Consider the following 21489-nt stretch of genomic DNA (forward strand, 5'->3'; position numbering starts at 1 on the left):
TAATTTAGGTTATAACCAAAAGTGGATTGATCCCTAATATTCAAAACCACTTCAAGTAAAAAGATTACATTTCCGATCACTAGGCCTGAGGGTTGGAGAAAGTCCTTTTTGCTGAGTATTTAGCACAACAAAAAGAATCAGCAATTAGAACCATCAGTTAGTTATACTTGTGACTAGCACTTTTAATATTTAAGCTCTAACTTGTCATAAAGATGCCACAAGTAAATCAGATTAAACTGAAGTTCACTTGCAACAGCTTGTAGATCGGTTCTCCCTGGCCTGCAATGAGGTTGAACTGAAAATCAGCATCAGGAAGACCAAAGTTGTGGGTCATGATATTGAGACTCCACCTTCCATCACCATTGACAACCTCCTTCTGGAGGTCGTCGACAGCTTCACATATTGTGGATCAGCAATTGGCAGCTGACATGAGGCGGTGGCTCGACTTAGCTCTCCACGGATGCTGTCGGACCTGCTGAGTATTTCCAGCATTTCTTGTTTTTATGCCAGCAACCTGTCCCTTGATGCCAAAATCAGCACCAGGATTGCCAAGGCTGCAGCTGTCATGTCAAAGTTCAGAAGGCGAGTGTGGACCAACAACAAATTAACCGAAAATACAAAGCTTCGCAGATACCTTTCTTGTGTTCTCCGCACCCTCCTATGCAGCAGCGAAGCATGGACAAATTATGCAAGGCAAGAAAAGTGTCTGAACAGCTCCCACCTCCACTGCTTCAGACGAATATTGGGCATCTCCTGGCAGGAAAGAGTGCCACGTATGGAAGTACACCAGCATGCAGGCATCCCCAGCATGTTTGCCCTTGAGAGTCAGCTTCGGCTCTGTTGGCTGGGTCATGTGAGCTGAATGGATGACGGCCACATTCCCAAAGACATGCTCTATGGCGAGCTTGCTATTGGCACGAGACCACCAGGTCGCCCATGTATGTGATACAAGGAGGTCTGCAAGCGAGACTTCAATTTGACCAGGACTGGAGTCAATGCTTGGGAAGCCCTTGCTGCTGACCTGGAGACAAGCAGTCAGGAAGGGGATGGAAAAGGGGAGGACAAAACAAACGACCAGAATATGTGGGAGGCTTTTAAACAGAGGTTGATTAGCGTGCAGGAGAGACATGTTCCTGTGAAAATGAGGGGTAGAAATGGCAAGATTAGGGAACCATGGATGACAGGTGAAATTGTGAGACTAGCTAAGAGGAAAAAGGAAGCACACATAAGGTCTAGGCGGCTGAAGAAAGACGAAGCTTTGAAAGAATATCGGGATTGTAGGCGCAATCTGAAACGAGGAATTAAGAGGGCTAAAAGGGGTCATGAAATATCTTTAGCAAACAGGGTTAAGGAAAATCCCAAAGCCTTTTATTCATATATAAGGAGCAAGAGGGTAACTGGAGAAAGGATTGGCCCACTCAAGGACAAAGGAGGAAAGTTATGCGTGGAGTCAGAGAAAATGGGTGAGATTCTAAACGAGTACTTTGCATCGGTATTCACCGAGGAGAGGGACATGACGGATGTTGAGGTTAGGGACAGATGTTTGATTACTCTAGGTCAAGTCGGCATAAGGAGGGAGGAAGTGTTGGGTATTCTAAAAGGCATTAAGGTGGACACGTCCCCAGGTCCAGATGGGATCTATCCCAGGTTACTGTGGGAAGCGAGAGAGGAAATAGTTGGGGCCTTAACAGATATCTTTGCAACATCCTTAAACACGGGTGAGGTCCCGGAGGACTGGAGAATTGCTAATGTTGTCCCCTTGCTTAAGAAGGGTAGCAGGGAAAATCCAGGTAATTATAGACTGGTGAGCCTGACGTCAGTGGTAGGGAAGCTGCTGGAGAAGATACTGAGGGATAGGATCTATTCCCATCCGGAAGAAAATGGGCTTATCAGTGATAGGCAACATGGTTTTGTGCAGGGAAGGTCATGTCTTACCAACTTAATAGAATTCTTTGAGGAAGTGACAAATTTGATTGATGAGGGAAGGGCTGTAGATGTCATATACATGGACTTCAGTAAGGCGTTTGATAAGGTTCCCCATCGTAGGCTGATGGAGAAATTGAAGGCGCATGGGGTCCAAGGTGTACTAGCTAGATGGATGAAGAACTGGCTGGGCAACAGGAGACAGAGAGTAGCAGTGGAAGGGAGTTTCTCAAAATGGAGACGTGTGACCAGTGGTGTTCCACAGGGATCCGTGCTGGGACCACTGTTGTTTGTGATATACATTAATGATTTGGAGGAAAGTATAGGTGGTCTGATTAGCAAGTTTGCAGACAACACTAAGATTGGTGGAGTAGCAGATACTGAAGGGGACTGTCAGAGAATACAGCAGAATATAGATAGACTGGAGAGTTGGGCAGAGAAATGGCAGATGGAGTTCAATCAGGGCAAATGCGAGGTGAAGCATTTTGGAAGATCCAATTCAAGAGTGAACTATACAGTAAATGGAAAAGTCCTGGGGAAAATTGATGTACAGAGAGATTTGGGTGTTCAGGTCCATTGTTCCCTGAAGGTGGCAACGCAGGTCAATAGAGTGGTCAAGAAGGCATACGGCATGCTTTCCTTCATCGGACGGGGTATTGAATACAAGAGTTGGCAGGTCATGTTACAGTTGTATAGGACTTTGGTTCGGCCACATTTGGAATACTGCGTGCAGTTCTGGTCGCCACATTACCAAAAGGATGTGGATGCTTTGGAGAGGGTGCAGAGGAGGTTCACCAGGATGTTGCCTGGTATGGAGGGCGCTAGCTATGAAGCGAGGTTGAGTAGATTAGGATTATTTTCATTAGAAAGATGGAGGTTGAGGGGGGACCTGATTGAGGTGTACAAAATCATGAGAGGTATTGACAGGGTGGATAGCCAGAAGCTTTTTCCCCAGAGTGGGGGATTCAATTACAAGGGGACACGAGTTCAAAGTGAAAGGGGAAAAGTTTAGGGGGGGATATGCGTGGAAAGTTCTTTACGCAGAGGGTGGTGGGTGCATGAAACGCATTTCCAGCGGAGGTGGTAGACGCGGGCACGATAGCGTCTTTTAAGATGTATCTAGACAGATACATGAATGGGCAGGAAGTAAAGAGATACAGACCCTTAGAAAATAGGCGACAGGTTTAGATAGAGGATTTGGATCGGCGTAGGCTTGGAGGGCCGAAGGGCCTGTTCCTGTGCTGTAATTTTCTTGGTTCTTTGTTCAGAAGGCAGAAAAGAGAGCCCGGTAGAAGGAAAAAATGTCAGCCAGCCTTGGGCCAACAGGATTTATCTGTGCCAGTTGCGGAAGGGATTGCCAATCACAAGTCGGCCTCTACAGCCACAACAGACGATGTTCAATCAAGAAGTGGCATACACCCAGGCGCAGTCCACCATCTCCTGAAACTGATAGATGCCATCACAACACACTACCAGCAGTAAAATAATATGCAATGTACTTGAAATTAAAAAAACTGAATACCCTGTTTAGAGAGCTTGGAATCTGGGTCAGAAAGTCGACTGTTTTTGAAGCTACTGTGGTTAGTCAGCACTGCAGACATTTTTATCTTCATTTTTCCATCACCTTGCACTTCCTCCTGCAGAAAAATCAAGTTAATAACGTTTCACTCATGAAATGCAGCTCAAAAGAAAATATCAGTGTCATGCAGGCCCCCACCTGCCAAGAATGAGGCACATTAATTTTGCCACATGGTCATTGAATTTAAATTCTTGCTGGGAAGAAGAGAAGGCCTGTGACAAGGGGTTGACAAGACATTTTTGCATATTAACAGACACTGTTTGAGAACAAAGGAACTATCCCCTGCTCCAATACAATCCAGAAACAGACGTGATCAAACCAGTTAGTCACATGACTAACCTGCTTGGCAGTCTGCGTTTTTCTTTGAATTGTACAGCTTGAACTAACAGTCTGCAGAAAGCTGTTCGCTCCTGGATTGAAAAGACCTCTCCTGGCTGGCTCGCCACAGCCTCTCCTGTCTGCTCCCATCTCTTTCTCATGGAACTCCAAAACCCACTGAGGTCAAATGAACCCCGAGAGAGAAAAGTCTCCTACAGTGAACAAGGTTTAACAAGAATACTGGGCCCCAATGAAAAGCAAGATCTACCTACAATCATGGACTCTACAGTGAGCTCGAAGAACCATAACAACTCTTCAGATATCGCCTCAAACTTTTCCACTTTATTTTTCTTCTGCTCTTATCTGTCTCTATTTGCTGTGTGCATCATGTATGCATGCTAGCGTGGGGCACGTTGTGTAACCGTAGGCATTAACCGAATTAGAGTTTAGGTTTAAGTTTAATAAATTTCAACTTTTCTTCTTTAAACCTAAGAAAGCTTGTTTGTGCTGTTTTTTTTTTTGCTTTATAATTGGAAAGTGGGGAACAAGGATTCACCAAGGGAGAGCTAAAAACACTTTAAAATAAAACCGTCACATTAAGACCAGGTGAAGGTTGAAAAGGAACTCTAGACCTCTTTCTCACCTCATCCTATCATTCAGTCTGTCTTTTTAAAAGTTGAATTTTGCACCTTGTCTGACAACATCACAAGTGCCATGCTTCAGTTTCTGCGGCTGCAGAAAATGATCTCTTCCACACTAGACCACAAATTAATACCCCTTGGGTATGCCAGATGCATTTGCAATTTGCACCACAGTAATGTGCTTTTGTTACCACATAATAACATATTTTGTTCCAAATTAAAATGACCCCTACTAGGGCTTTTGACTTCAATAATACTGTTCTACAAATCATTTTAATATGGTAAGATTACATTTTCCTACCGAATATTGATCTTGCATTAAATATATGCAAAATATGCAACATTAAGCATGAAGGTTTTCAAAGCAATATAGTTCAAATAAATGGGAAAAATGTGGTCAGTCTGAAGCCTGTTAATTCTTCACCAAAACTCAAATCTGATGTGTATAATTCTCGCTGTAGCTCACAGTAATCATTAGCATCATTAATTTCAGTTTAAACATAATATTCAATCATTGCAAGCAACTGTACAATTCTCACATTTGTCTGAAAACCCTGTTAGTAATGTGCAGGTTTTATTAACAGCATAGATCTTTTCTTCACTGAGCATTCTTGTTTGGCTTCTAAGTTTTGATTAAAATGTAGAACACATAATATTCTCTTCCTCGTGTTTATATTACTGCAATTATTTATTGCTCAAGCATCACAAACATTTAATACAATACTCCACTACAGAACTTTTGCTTCTCACCTGTACAGTTAACATAAATTCAATAATTTTGGATGTTAAAATATCTGAGCATCTCTATACTCTTATTTATTGATTTCTCATTTTTGATGCAGCATTTGATACAGCATTCTGGGCTCTCAGCCTCCCTTTCACCATGCTCAATGCACCAACTGCATCATTGCTCTCCTCTTCTATCAGGCACCAATGCAGTGCCACCCACGCATAAAGAATGGCTTAGTGTAGAGTATAAGTTGGGATACATAGCACAAGTGGTGAAGAGACTGATGAGGTTGCTGATTAACAGTCAAGTATAGCTGTCCAGTGGGACAAAAAATATCTGCTTTGGTTGAGGAACAATTCTACCTGGATCTCAGAGGTCCAGCATGTAAAAAGGTTCACAAAGCATCTAAATGACATTGAGGCTCTCAATGAGGGGTTCAGACATGTCCAGCAGATGGTGGCTCAGATCGCAGAGTCTGCTGCCTAGATCTGCAAAGCAGATGTCTGCAATCCAACATAGAGTGTGAGAGAGCTTCAGTACGAACTGCACCATAGAAATCTCAGCCACAACATCGCTGGGATGTTTCAGGTGGCTTAGCCTACTGGCCCCGATCTCCCTCTGGCTGTGTAAGAGAAAGAACCTTTCCAATGTCAAGATTGCGAAGTACACAGCAAGCCATGATGATTTGGGAAACCTTTGCAAGTCTATACTCGAGTGCACCGCAACGGAGCTAATATATGAAGAATAAATCTTAAGTGCTCATCATTTTGCGGAGACAACAAAAACTGAAATATTTACTCAGTGCTTGTTTAAAAGAAATGCTCTGCTTATACCCTGTGACAACAGAAAATGCAGTCTTCAACAAGAAAGTCTTTTCAAAGCAAAAGCGCCATTTAGATCACTGATCTGCCCATTACCAGTGTTCAGATGACTATTGCTCTGCTGGGGCTGTATGAAAGAAAATTCAATTATAAGAATGCCAATAGATTCAAAGCAACCAGGGTGGGCAAACTCAGAGCAAATTTGGGGTCTCAGGAGTAAGAGGTTATAGTGTCATATCATCAATGCAGTTCTTTGTTTTTCATTTAACTCAAGAATACAGTTTAACCATCACTGAGTCTGTGCACTTGGCCTGTAAATGATGCTTACACTGCAGTTACCAATCTCAAATGGGAAAGGAAATACCAGTTCCAGACAAGCATTACACTGTTTGCACCATTGGGTTCAGGTAGATTTTCTGTTTCATTTCACCTTGTTACTTGGTTCCCAAGTTTGGCTGAAGAAGAAATTTGGTTGTTTGGGGGGGGGGGGGGGGGGGTGTGCAGGGGGAAGAGACCCATTCCATCAGGCCTCTGCCCCCACTAAGCTGCCCTGGGATCTTTGGGGATCCCAAAATGGTTGGGAGTGGGCCTGCATCTGCAGTAGACATAGAGCCAGCATTAGGATGCAGATAAGATGAGTTGGAATGCTTATGGCACATTTCATTTTTGCATGAGGACATGAGTACACCCAAATGAGTACACCCAAGGGCCTTCAAACAAATGGGTTTTGTGACTGCCTGGCTGCTATGGGTTGGGCTGTGACCAGATTTACATTACAAATTTAGCATTTAGCAACTTTCTGCCAACATCAAAATAGTTAATTAAATACAACATGGGATGTAGACCACTGCAAAATTTAAACTTCAGGCTTGATTAAACCTTGCTTCTCAAAAATATGCCACTGTGTAACAAGGTAAATATCTAAGACATCAACAAACCACATGGCCATCTTCAAAATCTTCATCAGAGTCTTCCTTTGGGTTCACACTCACTTTCCTCTTGCGTTTTTTGATACATTTCAGTATTGTTTCAACATTTTGCTTCACTGGTGCACGGTCCACAACGGTTTGTCTGTTGAAGAATCTTAGATTAATTACGACTTAGATATTCAAGCTCCAAAAATATTACACACAAGTTTAAGTATTGCATTAAGATTACAGTTATTTAATATTGTAATCTTTGATTAGTCTGTTTTTATACTGCTATATTTTATAAGGACACCACTGAAAACAAAAAAGATAAACGGGCTATGGAAAAATTAAGCAGGGCACCCTAGAAAAGTAAGTTGTCTAGTGTTGCATGAACATTTTATAGATATGAAATTTGTATGAATAAATAATGCATCTATAAATAAAAGGATTTCAGATTGTGCTTTTTCTTAAGATTCTGAACAAAATGCAGAGTCATACGCCTGATAGTGAAATCTGGCTATTATTTCAATCATGCGAAGTGGGTTAGTATTGTGCTTTATGTAGTCTTTGAGCGTGAAATAAATCAAAACCAAATCAAAATCCTCTTCTAATCTAAAATATCTTGACATGTTAAAAACTACCATTAGCGTAATTTGGTATAAAGTCTTCCAAAAGGAATTACTGGGTACCCTGCATTGAGGCACTCAATGGCCATTCTTCAAGGAAAAAAGAGGTGCCTCAGCTGCATGGAATTGCTGGGCCTATACACACTACAGGCCTGGGCCCAGCTCTACTCCATCCCTGCAATGCTCCAGAAATCCTGGGGAACGTAAAGCTGAAAATTTGAAGGAATCTGTTAAGAGGGCAGCACTATTGTGCCAAAACAATAGGTGGAAGAACAGAGCAAACAAGTGCAGGTAGAAAGTGTGGGGAGATGGTAGTGTAGTGGTAATATTACTAAACTAGTAATTCAGAGGCTCAGGCTAATGCCCTGGGGACATGGGTTCAATTCCCACCAGACCTAGCAGAGATGGTGGCACAGTGGTATACAGTCGGGAGGGAGTTCTCCTGGGAGTCCTCAACACGACTCCGGGCCCCATGGAGTCTCATGGTATCAGGTCAAACCTGGGCAAGCAAACCTCCTGCTGATTTCCACCTACCTCTCCCCCACCTCAGCTGACGGATCAGTGCTTCTCCATGTTGAACAGCACTTGGAAGAAGCAGGAAGGGCATTAAGGGCACAGAACATACTCTAGGTGGGGAACTTCAATGTCTTCCACTAAGAGTGGCTCGGTAGCACCACTACTGACTGAACTGGCTGAGCGCGAAAGGATATAGCTGCTAGACTGGGTTTACAGCAGATGGTGAGAGAACCAACAAGAGGGAAAAACCTACTTGGCTTCATCCTCATCAATCTACCTTTTGCAGATGCATCTATCCATGACAGTATTGGTAGGAGTGACTACCACACAGTCCTTGTGGAGATGAAGTCCCGACTTCATACTCAGGGTACCCACCATCATGTTGTGTGGCACTAGCACCTTGCTAAATCGGATAGATTTCGAACCAATCTCGCAACTCAAAACTGGGCATCCATGAGACGCTGTGGGCCATCAGCAGCAGCAGAATGGTATTCAATCATAATCTGTAGCCTCATGGCCTGGCATATCCCCCACTCTAACATTACCATCAAGCCGAGGGACCAACCCTGGTTCAAAGAAGAGTGCAGGAGGGCATGCCAAGAGCAGCACCAGGCATACCTCAAAATGAGGTGTCAACCTGGTGAAGCTACAACACAGCACTATCTGCGTGCCATACAGCGGAAGCAGCATGCAATTGACAGGGCTCAGCAATCCCACAACCAATGGATCAGTTCAAAGCTCTGCAGTCCTGCCACATTCAGCCATGAATGGTGGAGGGCAATTAAACAACTGGCAGGAGGAGGAGGCTCCACAAACATCCCCATCCTGAACAATGGGGGAGCCCAGCACATCAGTGCAAAAGATACGGCTGACGTATTTGCATCCAACTTCAGCCAGAAGTGCCGAGTGGATGATCCATTGCAGCCTCCTTTTGAGGTCCCCAGCATCACAGATGCCAGTCTTCAGCCAATCCAATTTCCTCCACATGATATCAAGAAACGACTGAAGGTACTGGATACTGCAAAGGCTATGGGTCCTGACAACATTCTGTCAATAATACTGAAGACCTGTGCTCCAGAACTAGCCGCGCCCCTACCCAAGCTGTTCCAGTACAGCTACAACACTGGCATCTACCCAGCAATGTGGAAAATTGCACAAAAAGGACAGATCCAACCTGGCCAACCTGATCTACTCCTGATCATCAGCAAAGTGATGGAAGGGTCGTCAACTGTGCTATCAAGTGGCACCTGCTTAGCAATAACCTGCTCAGTTTGGGTTCTGCCAGGGCCACTCAGCTCCTGACCTCATTACAGCCTTTGTCCATACATGTACAAAAGAGCTGAACTCAACAGGTGAGATGAGAGTGACTGCCCTTGACATCAAGGCAGCCTTTGACGAGGTATGGCATCAAGGAGCCCTAGCAAAACTGGAGTCAATGGTAATCAGGGGGAAAACTCTCCGCTGGTTGGAGTCTCACCTAGTACAAAGGCAGATGACTGTGGTTGTTGGAGGTCAAACATCTCAATCCCAGGACATCACTGCAGGAGTTCCTCAGGTTAGTGTCCTGGACCCAACCATCTTCAGCTGCTTCATCAATGACCTTCCCTCCACCATAAGGTCAGAAGTGGGAAAGTTCGCTAATGATTGCCCGATGTTCAGCACAATTCGCGACTCCTCAGATCTTGAAACAACCCAGGTTCATGTGCAGCAAGACCTGAACAACATTCAGGCATGGGATGATAAGTAGCAAGTAACATTCATGTCACGCAAGTGGTGGGCAATGACCATCTCAAACAGGAGAGAATCTAACCATCTCCCCTTGATGCTTAATGATATTATCATCGCTGAAACTTCCATGATCATCCTAGGAGTTACCATTGACCAGAAACTAAACTGGACCAGCCATATAAATACTGTGGCTGCAAGAGCAGATCAGAGGCTGGGAATTCAGCAGGCAGTAACTCATCTCCTTATTCCCCAATGCCTATCCACCATCTACAAGGCACAAGTCAGGAGTGTGAAGGAGTGAATACTCTCTACTTGCCTGGATGGGTGCAGCTCCAACAACACACAAGAAGCTTGACACCATCCAGGACAAAGCAGCCCACTTGATTGGCACCCCATACAGCACATTCAACATTCACTCCCTTCACCACTGACAAACCGTGGCAGCAGTGAGTACCATCTACGAAGATGCACTGCAGCAACTCACCAAGGCTCCTTCGACAGCACTTTGCAAACCCGTGCCTAGAAGTACAAAGGCAGCATATGCATGGAAACACCACCACCTGCATGTTCCCTCCAAACCACTCACCATACTGACTTCGGACTATATTGCCGTTCCTTCACTGTCGCCTGGTCAAAATCCTGGAACTCCCTTCCTAACAGCACTGTTGGTGTACTTACATCCCGAGGACTGCAGCAGTTCAAGAAGGCAGCTCACCACCACCTTCTCAAGGGCAAGTGGGGATGGGCAATAAATGCTGGCCTAGCCAGTGAAGTCCATATCCCATGAACGAAAAGAAAAAATATTAAGCCACACGTCTGGGACTGCTTTTATTGCTGGCATTACAGGAAAAATGCTATGACGTGGTGACGAAAATTATGGGTTACTTCATGGTGAGGGCGAAGCCTCTGGGTGGATGTATATCCTTCATTGGCAGCAAGTGATCTGATGTTTCAGGCTGCATCTTGCATGGATGTGTTAGCAGGTACCTCAGACTCACCTCTGTGCCATTCCCACTCCCAAACACTATTCCTCTAACTTTGGTTCAAAAAAATGTAACTCACTGCAAGAAAGCAAAAGATTGTGCAGATTAGTCTTAAAGGAGGTTCATCCTTGAGGTTCAACTGAGCAGGATATTCCCCTCTAAAATTGATGTTTGCATGAAGTAAGAGAGAGGAGTTCAGTGCTAGTGGGAGTGTAAACTAACACAGGACCTCGATTTACCACCACCTGAAACAGGGCATTGCCAACAGTACGACACACAAAGAGCGGCAATGGAGTTTCAACAAGATTATCTGCTTAAGTCTCTGAAGTGCAGTATGAACCCAAAATTCTTTTCACTTAGAAGTGAGAGTACCAGTTCTCAGCCAAGACTAGCGCCATGGGAGTGGAGAGTAGCCTATGTAACGTGCTTGTTCAAGAAGATACAAGGATTAACCAAATAACTATTGGCCAGTTAGTCTGTCAGTTCTGGGCAAACATTTAGAATCCATATTTCTTGATAAAATTAGTGAGCATTTAGAAATGCATGAATTGACCAAGATAGCCAGCATGCTATCCTTGCTGTGTCCCATACCCAGAACATTAGCTTTGTCAATACATTTCAACAGTATATTCCCTAGAACCAAATCATCTATATCTTGCAAGAACAAAAGTGGACCCAGCACTGACTCCTGGGGTACTCCAGCTGCAAGACTTCTCCATTCCAAGCAACACCTACGTACCCTAACTCTCAGCTTCCTTTCTGTTAACCACCTTTCTATCCACATTGCTAAATTTTCTCTTGTAACATGCATATCAAACAGGTTTTGAAAATTAATATACACATCTACTGCAGTCCCATTTGCTATCTGCTGTATTCAGCCCAGGAAGCCTCTCTCTCCAAATGACACATGTGGCAGAAAGCAGGCAGGCACTACAGCATCAGATGTGGTCAAAGGAGTTGAACAGCCATCTCACTGTCTGGCACAACTAGGCAGAGGGGACCTGACCCACAGAGTTCTGATGAAAGGTCACAGATCTGAAATCTAACTCTGTTTCTCTCTCCACAGATGCTGCCAGACCTGCTCAGTATTTCCAGTATTTTCTGCTTCTATTTCAAACTCAGATGGAGATTTGGCAGCCAGCACTTCAGCAATTAAGCTATTTTTCCAGGGTTTTTGTGGATCTTCTACCAAGGTTATGGCAGACGAGCAGAAGAACCCCTGAGGTAATTCACCCCCACTTAGTGGGCAGTCAGTGAGCACTTGTAGCTTAACAAATTGGGTTTAATTTATAACTTTGACCAGATTGAAAGTCATGCAAAATGCATTGATTTCTGCACCTGAATTTTCAAAATATGCTCTCATCACACAAAGTTTTGCACCAGAAGCACGAATTGATAATATTTAATTCAATATTCCAAGTGTGGTCACACCACTTCTTTAGAGTCTCACTATTACTTCCTCAGAATTGTACTCCAAGGACCTAAATATATACTTTACCATTCAACTTGGCTTGAAACTGCCATTATACAATGTGATGACAGTTTTGGTGTTTAAAATTCTGTTCCCAAGTAACAGGCCCACAATAAAAACAGTTAGCTCTTTATTTTAGCATTAGGTTTTGCAGAGTCTCGAAGTAGCTTTTCGCTCCTACTTACTTATCTTCGCATAGCTGCTGACAGTTTGTGCGACAGAAACAATCACTTTGATTGAATTCGTCCATTGCTCCATATCTTCCACAGTTTTCACAGCAGCAGATGCCTTCCATGTGGGACAAGTCATTTCCGCAACCACCTGCAGTATTGTCTTCTGTTGTAACACCCAATAAAGAAACAACGAACAATTCAGTATGGTAATGATATACAATCGGCACACTTCATTACTGCAGCTAATAAAAAAAACCTTCACCCTCATCACTCATCATTACAAAGTTCCTCATGCTCCAGTGAATTCACTTTAAGGTCTTTGTCCTCCATGACCTTGTCCCACCCTACTTCAGCAATCTCCTCCAGCCACAAGTCCCACTACGTGCTGCCAATTCTGACACTGGCCCCCTCTCATAGCTCCACACTCCTCCATTCGTGGCAGCTCCCTCAATACACCCCATCCCTGGGGCTCTTTTTTCCAGTCTTCAAAAGCTTAGTTAAGACCTTTCTCCTTCATTTTACCCTTTCTCCTCCTGCTTAGTGACTAGTGTCTGTCAATCATTCCAGAAAGTATTTTGATAACTCTCTAAACTAGGAATACAATAAAAAATACACACTTAATTCAGTCACACATTTTTAAAATAGGTGCTCTTGTCCAACATCTATCCATAAACTAATATCACTAAAAGAGATTATCAGGTCATATATCTCATTGCTGTTCATGAATCCTTCTACGCAAATTGGTTGCCACGTTTCCCTACATTATAATAATGGCAACACTTCAAAAGTATTTAATTGCTTGTGAAGTGTTTTGGACATTGCAGAAGTTGCAGAAGGCGCTGTATTAATGCAAATTCTTTGCTTCTTTCTTCAGGCTTATGCTCATTCTTTCCCAGAGCCTCAAAACTGTTTTTTCTTCCGACTATCACCAGTTTTTTTTAAACCCATCTTGGCATGAACTAGATGTATAACTTAATCCAGAATATATTTGAAGGAATTGTGATCCTGCTTTATTTTGATACTGTGTTGTTACTCTAACCTTAAAAAGGTTAGATTTAGAAAGGTACTTAATTCTCCAAGAGACAAGTGAAGGAGTATTTCAAACACTTTCCTTTGGAATACTTAAATATTTCAAATATTTTCTTCACTCAGAATCTCTGTACCTTTCATTTGGAAATATATCTTAATTATATTCGAGAGATGGCTTGGATCAAAAATATTCCATGACTGCTGTCTATGAAAATCCATGATTGCCCACAAAGAGAAAACAATCACTTTGTTTTTCTAACTTCTTGTGTGTCTTTTCCCTCTTTACAGATATGCATTATTCCTCCCGAAAATGGTCACAGAGTTCTGCTAATGGCACTATGAGATACACAATCATATTTCAGGCAATCCTACTTCTAATTTTTCTTCCTTCCTGTGAGAATTACCTACTCCTGATAACACAACAAATTTCAAGTCTAGTCTGTGATAAGTCCTCAAACAGAAATCTTGTTTATATATTGTCCTTTTCCCATTAGCCGAGGAGATTGAATCCGGCCCAGACTGGTGGGAATTAAGAATCCTCTGTTTAACTGCAAGATCCAACATCAAACATGTTTGGCTAATCTCAATCCATTAACATCAGAGATGCTAAATTATACCAAAAATTGCCCACATTTCCTGCATTAAGAGCAGTATAAGGCTGACTGGTATAGAATATGGAGTAATTCACAGTGGTGATTTAGGACACTGGGGATAAGCTGTGTAATTGTGCCAAAGGGTTTTACTGTGCATCTGCCCATCATATAGCTGATCTGGCAATGCTTGATGTCAACACTCGGCATCAAAAGTAGTAAAATGCTTCATTTTATTGCACTGGCAGCAGATTTGGGTGTGTATCCCCCACCACGGAGGATAATTACCCTACACACAAATAATGAGGACTGATCAGTCCCAGAAATTGGACCACAGACATCATTAGACCAAAGACAGTGCTGAGAGGCCAGGGAGAACAGCGGGGATCTTGGGGCCAGGAATGGCAGCGATCCAGATAATGCTCTGCAGAAAGTAACTTTCTCCAGGTTGCCTCAGGGAAGACCACTGTTGCAGTAGAAACCTGAAGTAGGAGCTGGATCCCTTAAAGACATATGCAAACAGCCTAACAACTAACTTAAACATGAGCAAAGGACATCTCATGCTTGTCCTCGCCTAACATGGCCTTCAGAGATCGCATTGCACCTGAAAAATTGTTGTTATGTAACTCAATTTCTAGGCCAATATCTGATCTGCACCTCTGCTATCGCCACAAATTTAACTGGGAACGTGCTACAAGGACGAGTGAATAGAAATCCATGGGCTACCATTACACTGGGTTGCAATCTGACTGCAAATATCCTACTGCATAATTTTTTTTTTTTAAAAGCATCAAACACTAGCCTCAAAATGTTTATTTCAGCATCGTTTTTTTTTAAAAGCATCAAACACTCGCCTCAAAATGTTTATTTCAGCATCGGAGTGAGCCAAGGCCTTCAGGTAGTGAGTGGTTGGGGACTGAAACCAGCAGAGGATCCACTACTGGATTCTCCGTCCAAAAAAAGTGCCAGCAAGTATTTTGCCACCACCACTGGCACAGTGGCGTAATGGTTAGCACCGCAGCCTCACAGCTCCAGCGACCCGGGTTCAGTTCTGGGTACTGCCTGAGCGGAGTGTGCAAGTTCTCCCTGACAGTGTGGGTTTCCGCCGGGTGCTCCGGTTTCCTCCTACAGCCAAAGACTTGCGGGTTGATAGGTAAATTGGCCACTAAAAATTGCCTCTAGTGTAGGTAGGTGGTAGGAGAATGGTGGGGATGTGGTAGGGAATATGGGACTAATGTAGGATTAGTATAAATGGGTGGTTGTTGGTCGGCACAGACTCTGTGGGCCGAAGGGCCTGTTTCAGTGCTGTATCTCTCTCTGACTATGACCCTCTCCTGGTGGTTCCTGGGCTCAGGATGAGCAGTAGCGGAAGATGAGGAATCAGGCAGGTTCCAAGGTACCATCTCCCCACTTCCATTTACAGGCAGCAGCAGGTCTGGGCTCAGGCAGTCTAATTCCCTGCGGCAGGAGAGGGAAATCAATGTTGGTGTTGATAGGATGTGGTGGTAGACTTCTTGACACAATTTTGGTGTTCTAGTAAAGGAAAATCCAGCCAATAATCCATCAGTGCGCCTTCAGTGGAGTAGAAATTAGTCTCAGCCTAACATGACTCAACAGATGGACCCACGGCCAGCTCAAAATTGGATCATGGGCCTCATCTAAATATTCCAATAAGCTACCAATGCCTTCTTCAGGATTGACTTTTGGGCTGGCAATATCCCAGAGGAGTGAGTGGTGTTGGAGCAGGCAACAATGGGGGTGGCAATCGCTTGGACTATAGAGTCAGAGGGAACACTCCAGTTTTTCCTGGCTTCACTTACTGCAAGACTAAGCACAACCTTACCCGTCTAAGAGCGAAGTCCAAAGTACGGAAAGTCCTCATCAGGGAACTCTTCTTTGCTGATGATGCTGCTTTAACATCTCACACTGAAGAGTGCCTGCAGAGTCTCATCGACAGGTTTGCGGCTGCCTGCAATGAATTTGGCCTAACCATCAGCCTCAAGAAAACAAACATCATGGGGCAGGATGTCAGAAATGCTCCATCCATCAATATTGGCGACCACGCTCTGGAAGTGGTTCAAGAGTTCACCTACCTAGGCTCAACTATCACCAGTAACCTGTCTCTAGATGCAGAAATAAACAAGCGCATGGGAAAGGCTTCCACTGCTATGTCCAGACTGGCCAAGAGAGTGTGGGAAAATGGCACACTGACACGGAACACAAAAGTCCGAGTGTATCAGGCCTGTGTCCTCAGTATTTTGCTCTATGGCAGCGAGGCCTGGACAACATCTGTCAGCCAAGAGCGACGTCTCAATTCATTCCATCTTCGCTGCCTCCGGAGAATACTTGGCATCAGGTGGCAGGACCGTATCTCCAACACAGAAGTCCTCGAGGCGGCCAACATCCCCAGCTTGTACACACTACTGAGTCAGCGGCGCTTGAGATGGCTTGGCCATGTGAGCTGCATGGAAGATGGCAGGATCCCCAAAGACACATTGTACAGCGAGCTCGCCACTGGTATCAGACCCACCGGCCGTCCATGTCTCCGCTTTAAAGACGTCTGCAAACGCGACATGAAATCCTGTGACATTGATCACAAGTCGTGGGAGTCAGTTGCCAGCGTTCGCCAGAGCTGGCGGGCAGCCATAAAGACAGGGCTAAAATGTGGCGAGTCAAGGAGACTTAGTAGTTGGCAGGAAAAAAGACAGAGGCGCAAGGGGAGAGCCAACTGTGCAACAGCCCCGACAAACAAATTTCTCTGCAGCACCTGTGGAAGAGCCTGTCACTCTGGAATTGGCCTTTATAGCCACTCCAGGCGCTGCTTCACAAACCACTGACCACCTCCAGGCGCGTAACCATTGTCTCTCGAGATTCTTTTGGGCCTCCTTATCTCGAGAGACAATGGATACGCGCCTGGAGGTGGTCAGTGGTTTGTGAAGCAGCGCCTGGAGTGGCTATAAAGGCCAATTCTGGAGTGACAGGCTCTTCCACAGGTGCTGCAGAGAAATTTGTTTGTTGGGGCTGTTGCACAGTTGGCTCTCCCCTTGCGCCTCTGTCTTTTTTCCTGCCAACTACTAAGTCTCTTCGACTCGCCACAATTTAGCCCTGTCTTTATGGCTGCCCGCCAGCTCTGGCGAATGCTGGCAACTGACTCCCACGACTTGTGATCAATGTCACACGATTTCATGTCGCGTTTGCAGACGTCTTTATAACGGAGACATGGACGGCCGGTGGGTCTGATACCAGTGGCGAGCTCGCTGTACAATGTGTCTTTGGGGATCCTGCCATCTTCCATGCGGCTCACATGGCCAAGCCATCTCAAGCGCCGCTGACTCAGTAGTGTGTATAAGCTGGGGATGTTGGCCGCTTCAAGGACTTCTGTGTTGGAGATATAGTCCTGCCACCTGATGCCAAGTATTCTCCGAAGGCAGCGAAGATGGAATGAATTGAGACGTCGCTCTTGGCTGGCATACGTTGTCCAGGCCTCGCTGCCGTAGAGCAAGGTACTGAGGACACAGGCCTGATACACTCGGACTTTTGTGTTCCGTGTCAGTGCGCCATTTTCCCACACTCTCTTGGCCAGTCTGAACATAGCAGTGGAAGCCTTACCCATGCGCTTGTTGATTTCTGCATCTAGAGACAGGTTACTGGTGATAGTTGAGCCTAGGTAGGTGAACTCTTGAACCACTTCCAGAGCGTGGTCGCCAATATTGATGGATGGAGCATTTCTGACATCCTGCCCCATGATGTTCGTTTTCTTGAGGCTGATGGTTAGGCCAAATTCATTGCAGGCAGACGCAAACCTGTCGATGAGACTCTGCAGGCATTCTTCAGTGTGAGATGTTAAAGCAGCATCGTCAGCAAAGAGGAGTTCTCTGATGAGGACTTTCCGTACTTTGGACTTCGCTCTTAGACGGGCAAGGTTGAACAACCTGCCCCCTGATCTTGTGTGGAGGAAAATTCCTTCTTCAGAGGATTTGAACGCATGTGAAAGCAGCAGGGAGAAGAAAATCCCAAAAAGTGTGGGTGCGAGAACACAGCCCTGTTTCACACCACTCAGGATAGGAAAGGGCTCTGATGAGGAGCCACCATGTTGAATTGTGCCTTTCATATTGTCATGGAATGAGGTGATGATACTTAGTAGCTTTGGTGGACATCCGATCTTTTCTAGTAGTCTGAAGAGACCACGTCTGCTGACGAGGTCAAAGGCTTTGGTGAGATCAATGAAAGCAATGTAGAGGGGCATCTGTTGTTCACGGCATTTCTCCTGTATCTGACGAAGGGAGAACAGCATGTCAATAGTCGATCTCTCTGCACGAAAGCCACACTGTGCCTCAGGGTAGACGCGCTCGGCCAGCTTCTGGAGCCTGTTCAGAGCGACTCGAGCGACTCTCGAGATAAGGAGGCCCAAAAGAAAAAAAAAGAAAAAAAAGAAAGCACACCTGTTGTTGGCAGGCACATGGGGTCATTGCAGAATCCTGAATTAGGCAACCCGAAAGATGCCCTGCTTTTTGGTTACTAATTTTGTAAAAGTGTCCTTCAATAGGCATTAGGCCCCTAAAAAACATATTCAATGTGCCTAACACTTGTTTCAGGCATCCATCCAGGACGCCTCAAAAAACAGCCACACAAATGCAGCAGTGGAACCAATGGTCCCTCTAACTTCTTTCTGCTGTGAGCGGCCGGCTTGTTGTACTTCTTGTTCACTTTGAGGTCGACGCGAGGCCGTGCATGCACGTATCTTAGAGGGAATGCTTGCATGCAGCCCATTTGTTCCCTGCACCACACATCACCGATTACTGTGCAGCCACGCACCCACACAATTTAGATGGAACACTGAGTGGGAGAAATGCCTATACAGATTTGGTGCAGGCCATCCCACTGCTAATTTGGTATGCTTTGTGCCATTTTACTCCCAAAAACGGAGAACACATTACAATTTCTGCTCCAGTATTTTTTAATATTTACTCATCCTGTAATTACAACAACCTAACAATGTTATGAGGAAATCTGGTCCCTGTCTCACTGCCCTACTTAGCTCCTCACTGGTACAAAATTGCAAGTAGAAATCTACACCCGAAGAAGATATAAATTACTATTTATACATTCACACAGCTGCTCACAGAATGGATACTGCCATTACACAGGACATCATTTTTGAATAACAGAGAGCAAGATCATTTGTAACACTGACAGTGTTGTCTGCACTAACAGCAAATGCAGATTAAGGTTAATAGATATAGTGAGTTGTACTTGTGACTATGACATGTATTATTATATGGTTAGGATTTAGGAAAGAGAGTACCAATATGTATCAAAACCTGACCCTTTGATACATGGTCTGTGCTGTGTTGGCTAACCTCTGCCAGTGTCGCAGAGACATGAATGTTGGGTCAGAGTGGGAAAAACAACTTGTGCTCGACTGTAACACACCCACGATCTAATAACCAAAACAGGTGGTAGCATCCTGAAAAGCATGGGAAAGAGTTTCTTTTGATAGCAATAACACCCCAATGCTATTTTAAGACTGCAACAGGGCAGAGAACATAATAACATAACAATACGCGCTGCACCCATTATCAGCTGATGGTTCATCCAAAAGCGGAGCCCAAAGATAAGTACTTACTTTCCTGAAACAGCTACAGCAGGGTATTCCTTTAGGTTCCTGCTTCCGAAGAAGGGTCACTGACCCGAAACGTTAACTCTGCTTCTCTTTCCACAGATGCTGCCAGACCTGCTGAGTGAATCCAGCATTTCTTGTTTTTGTTTCAGATTTCCAGCATCCGCAGTATTTTGCTTTTACTCAAATCTATTGTGGTGGCCTGGAGCTGGTGGTGTACGTTTTTATTCCCCCACTCCCCCCATCCCCCGACAGCCAGCCAACCCTTAGTTAATGAGGCCCAACCTTCATATTGGCATGGGTAGCCTCGAGGGAGAGTTCAATGAATGTATTAAAGATTGCTTTTTGGAGCAATGTGTTGTGGAACCAACCAGGGAGCAGGCTATTCTAGATTGGGTATTGTGTAATGAGGTGTGATTAATTAATGATCTCATTGTTCAGGATCCTCCAGGGAAGAGTGAGCATCGCATGCCAGAATTTCAAATTCAGTTTGAGGGCAAGAAACTGGAGTACCACACTAGCGTTCCAGAGTTAAACAAAGGTAATTACATAGGCAGGAAGACAGATTTGGCCCTAGTGGACTGGGCAGGAAGACTAAAAGGTAGGACAGTTGATGAGCAGTGGCAGATGTTTGAGGAGATATTCAATTCCTCCCAACTAAAATATATTCCAGAGAGGAAGTAAGACTAAGAGGGGGGAAAAACATCCATGGCTAAGCAAGGAAGTTAAGGATAACATTAAGACAAAAACTAAGGCATACCATATTGCAAAGGCCAGTGGCAGGCTGGAAGATTAGGAAACTTCTAAAGATCAAAAAAAGGGTTACTAAAAAAGTAATAAGAGCAAAGGTAAATTATAAAAGAATACTAGCGCACAATATAAAAACAGATAGAAAAAGCTTCTGTAAGCATATAAAAGGGAAGAGAGTAGCTAAAGTGAAGGTTGGTCCCTTGGAGGATGAGACTGGGGAGTTAATAGTGGGGGCCACAGAAATGGCAGAGACACTAAATCAGTATTTTGCCTCAGTTTTCACGGTGAAGGACACTAGTACCATCCCAATAGTCACAGGTAATGCAGAGGTTATAGAAAGGGAGGAACTTAGAACAATCTTCACCACTAGGGAAGAAGTACTGAACAAACTATTGGGATTGAAGGCAGACAAGTCCCGAGGGCCTGATGGCCTGATGGCCTACATTCTAGGGTCTTAAAGGAAGTGGCAGTAGAGATCGTGGATCCATTGGTTATAATATTCCAAAATTCCCTGGATGTGGGAAAGGTTCCAGTGGATTGGAAAAATGCTAATATTCAAAAAAGGAGGGAGGCAGAAAGTAGGAAACTATAGACCAGTTAGTTCAACATCTGTCGTCGGGAAATTGTTAGAATCCATTATTAAGGAAGTAATAACAGGACATTTAGAAAGTCAAAACGCAATCCATCAGAGTCAGCAAGATCTTATGAAGGGTAAATCGTGTTTGACTAATTTGCTAGAGTTCTTAGAAGATTTAACAAGTAAAGTGGTAATGGGGATCCTGTAAATGTTGTATATCTGGACTTCCAGAAGGCATTTGATAAGGTGCTGCACAAAAGGTTAATACACAAGGTAAGATCACATGGGGTTAGGGGCAATTTATTGGCTTGGATAGAGGATTGGATAACCAACAGAAAACAGAGAGTCGGGATAAGTGGGGCCTTTTCTAGTTGGCAAGATGTAACTAGTGGGGTGCCACAGGGTTCGGTCCTCGGGCCCCAACTATTTACAATCTATATTAATGACTTGGATGCAGGGATAGAAGGTACTATAGCCACATTTGAAGATGACACTAAAATAGG

At 44.3% G+C, this 21489-nt stretch overlaps 1 protein-coding gene across 16 annotated transcripts in view; it reads right to left on the reverse strand.

The window, feature by feature from the left end:
• LOC137370059 (lethal(3)malignant brain tumor-like protein 4) overlaps nucleotides 1-21489 on the reverse strand; it is a 456447-nt gene that overhangs the window by 358743 nt on the left and 76215 nt on the right. For 15 of the 16 annotated variants that reach the window (XM_068032123.1, XM_068032124.1, XM_068032125.1 and 12 more), the window contains 3 exons: nucleotides 12433-12583; nucleotides 6951-7083; nucleotides 3446-3560 (listed from right to left, as the gene is read on the reverse strand). In XM_068032123.1, coding sequence (XP_067888224.1) covers nucleotides 3446-3560; nucleotides 6951-7083; nucleotides 12433-12583 — 399 coding nt within the window. The remainder of the gene's footprint in view (nucleotides 1-3445; nucleotides 3561-6950; nucleotides 7084-12432; nucleotides 12584-21489) is intronic. The other variant, XM_068032126.1, reaches the window with a different exon arrangement.

This window comes from Heterodontus francisci, chromosome 5, assembly GCF_036365525.1.
Source record: "Heterodontus francisci isolate sHetFra1 chromosome 5, sHetFra1.hap1, whole genome shotgun sequence".
NCBI lineage: Eukaryota > Metazoa > Chordata > Chondrichthyes > Heterodontiformes > Heterodontidae > Heterodontus > Heterodontus francisci.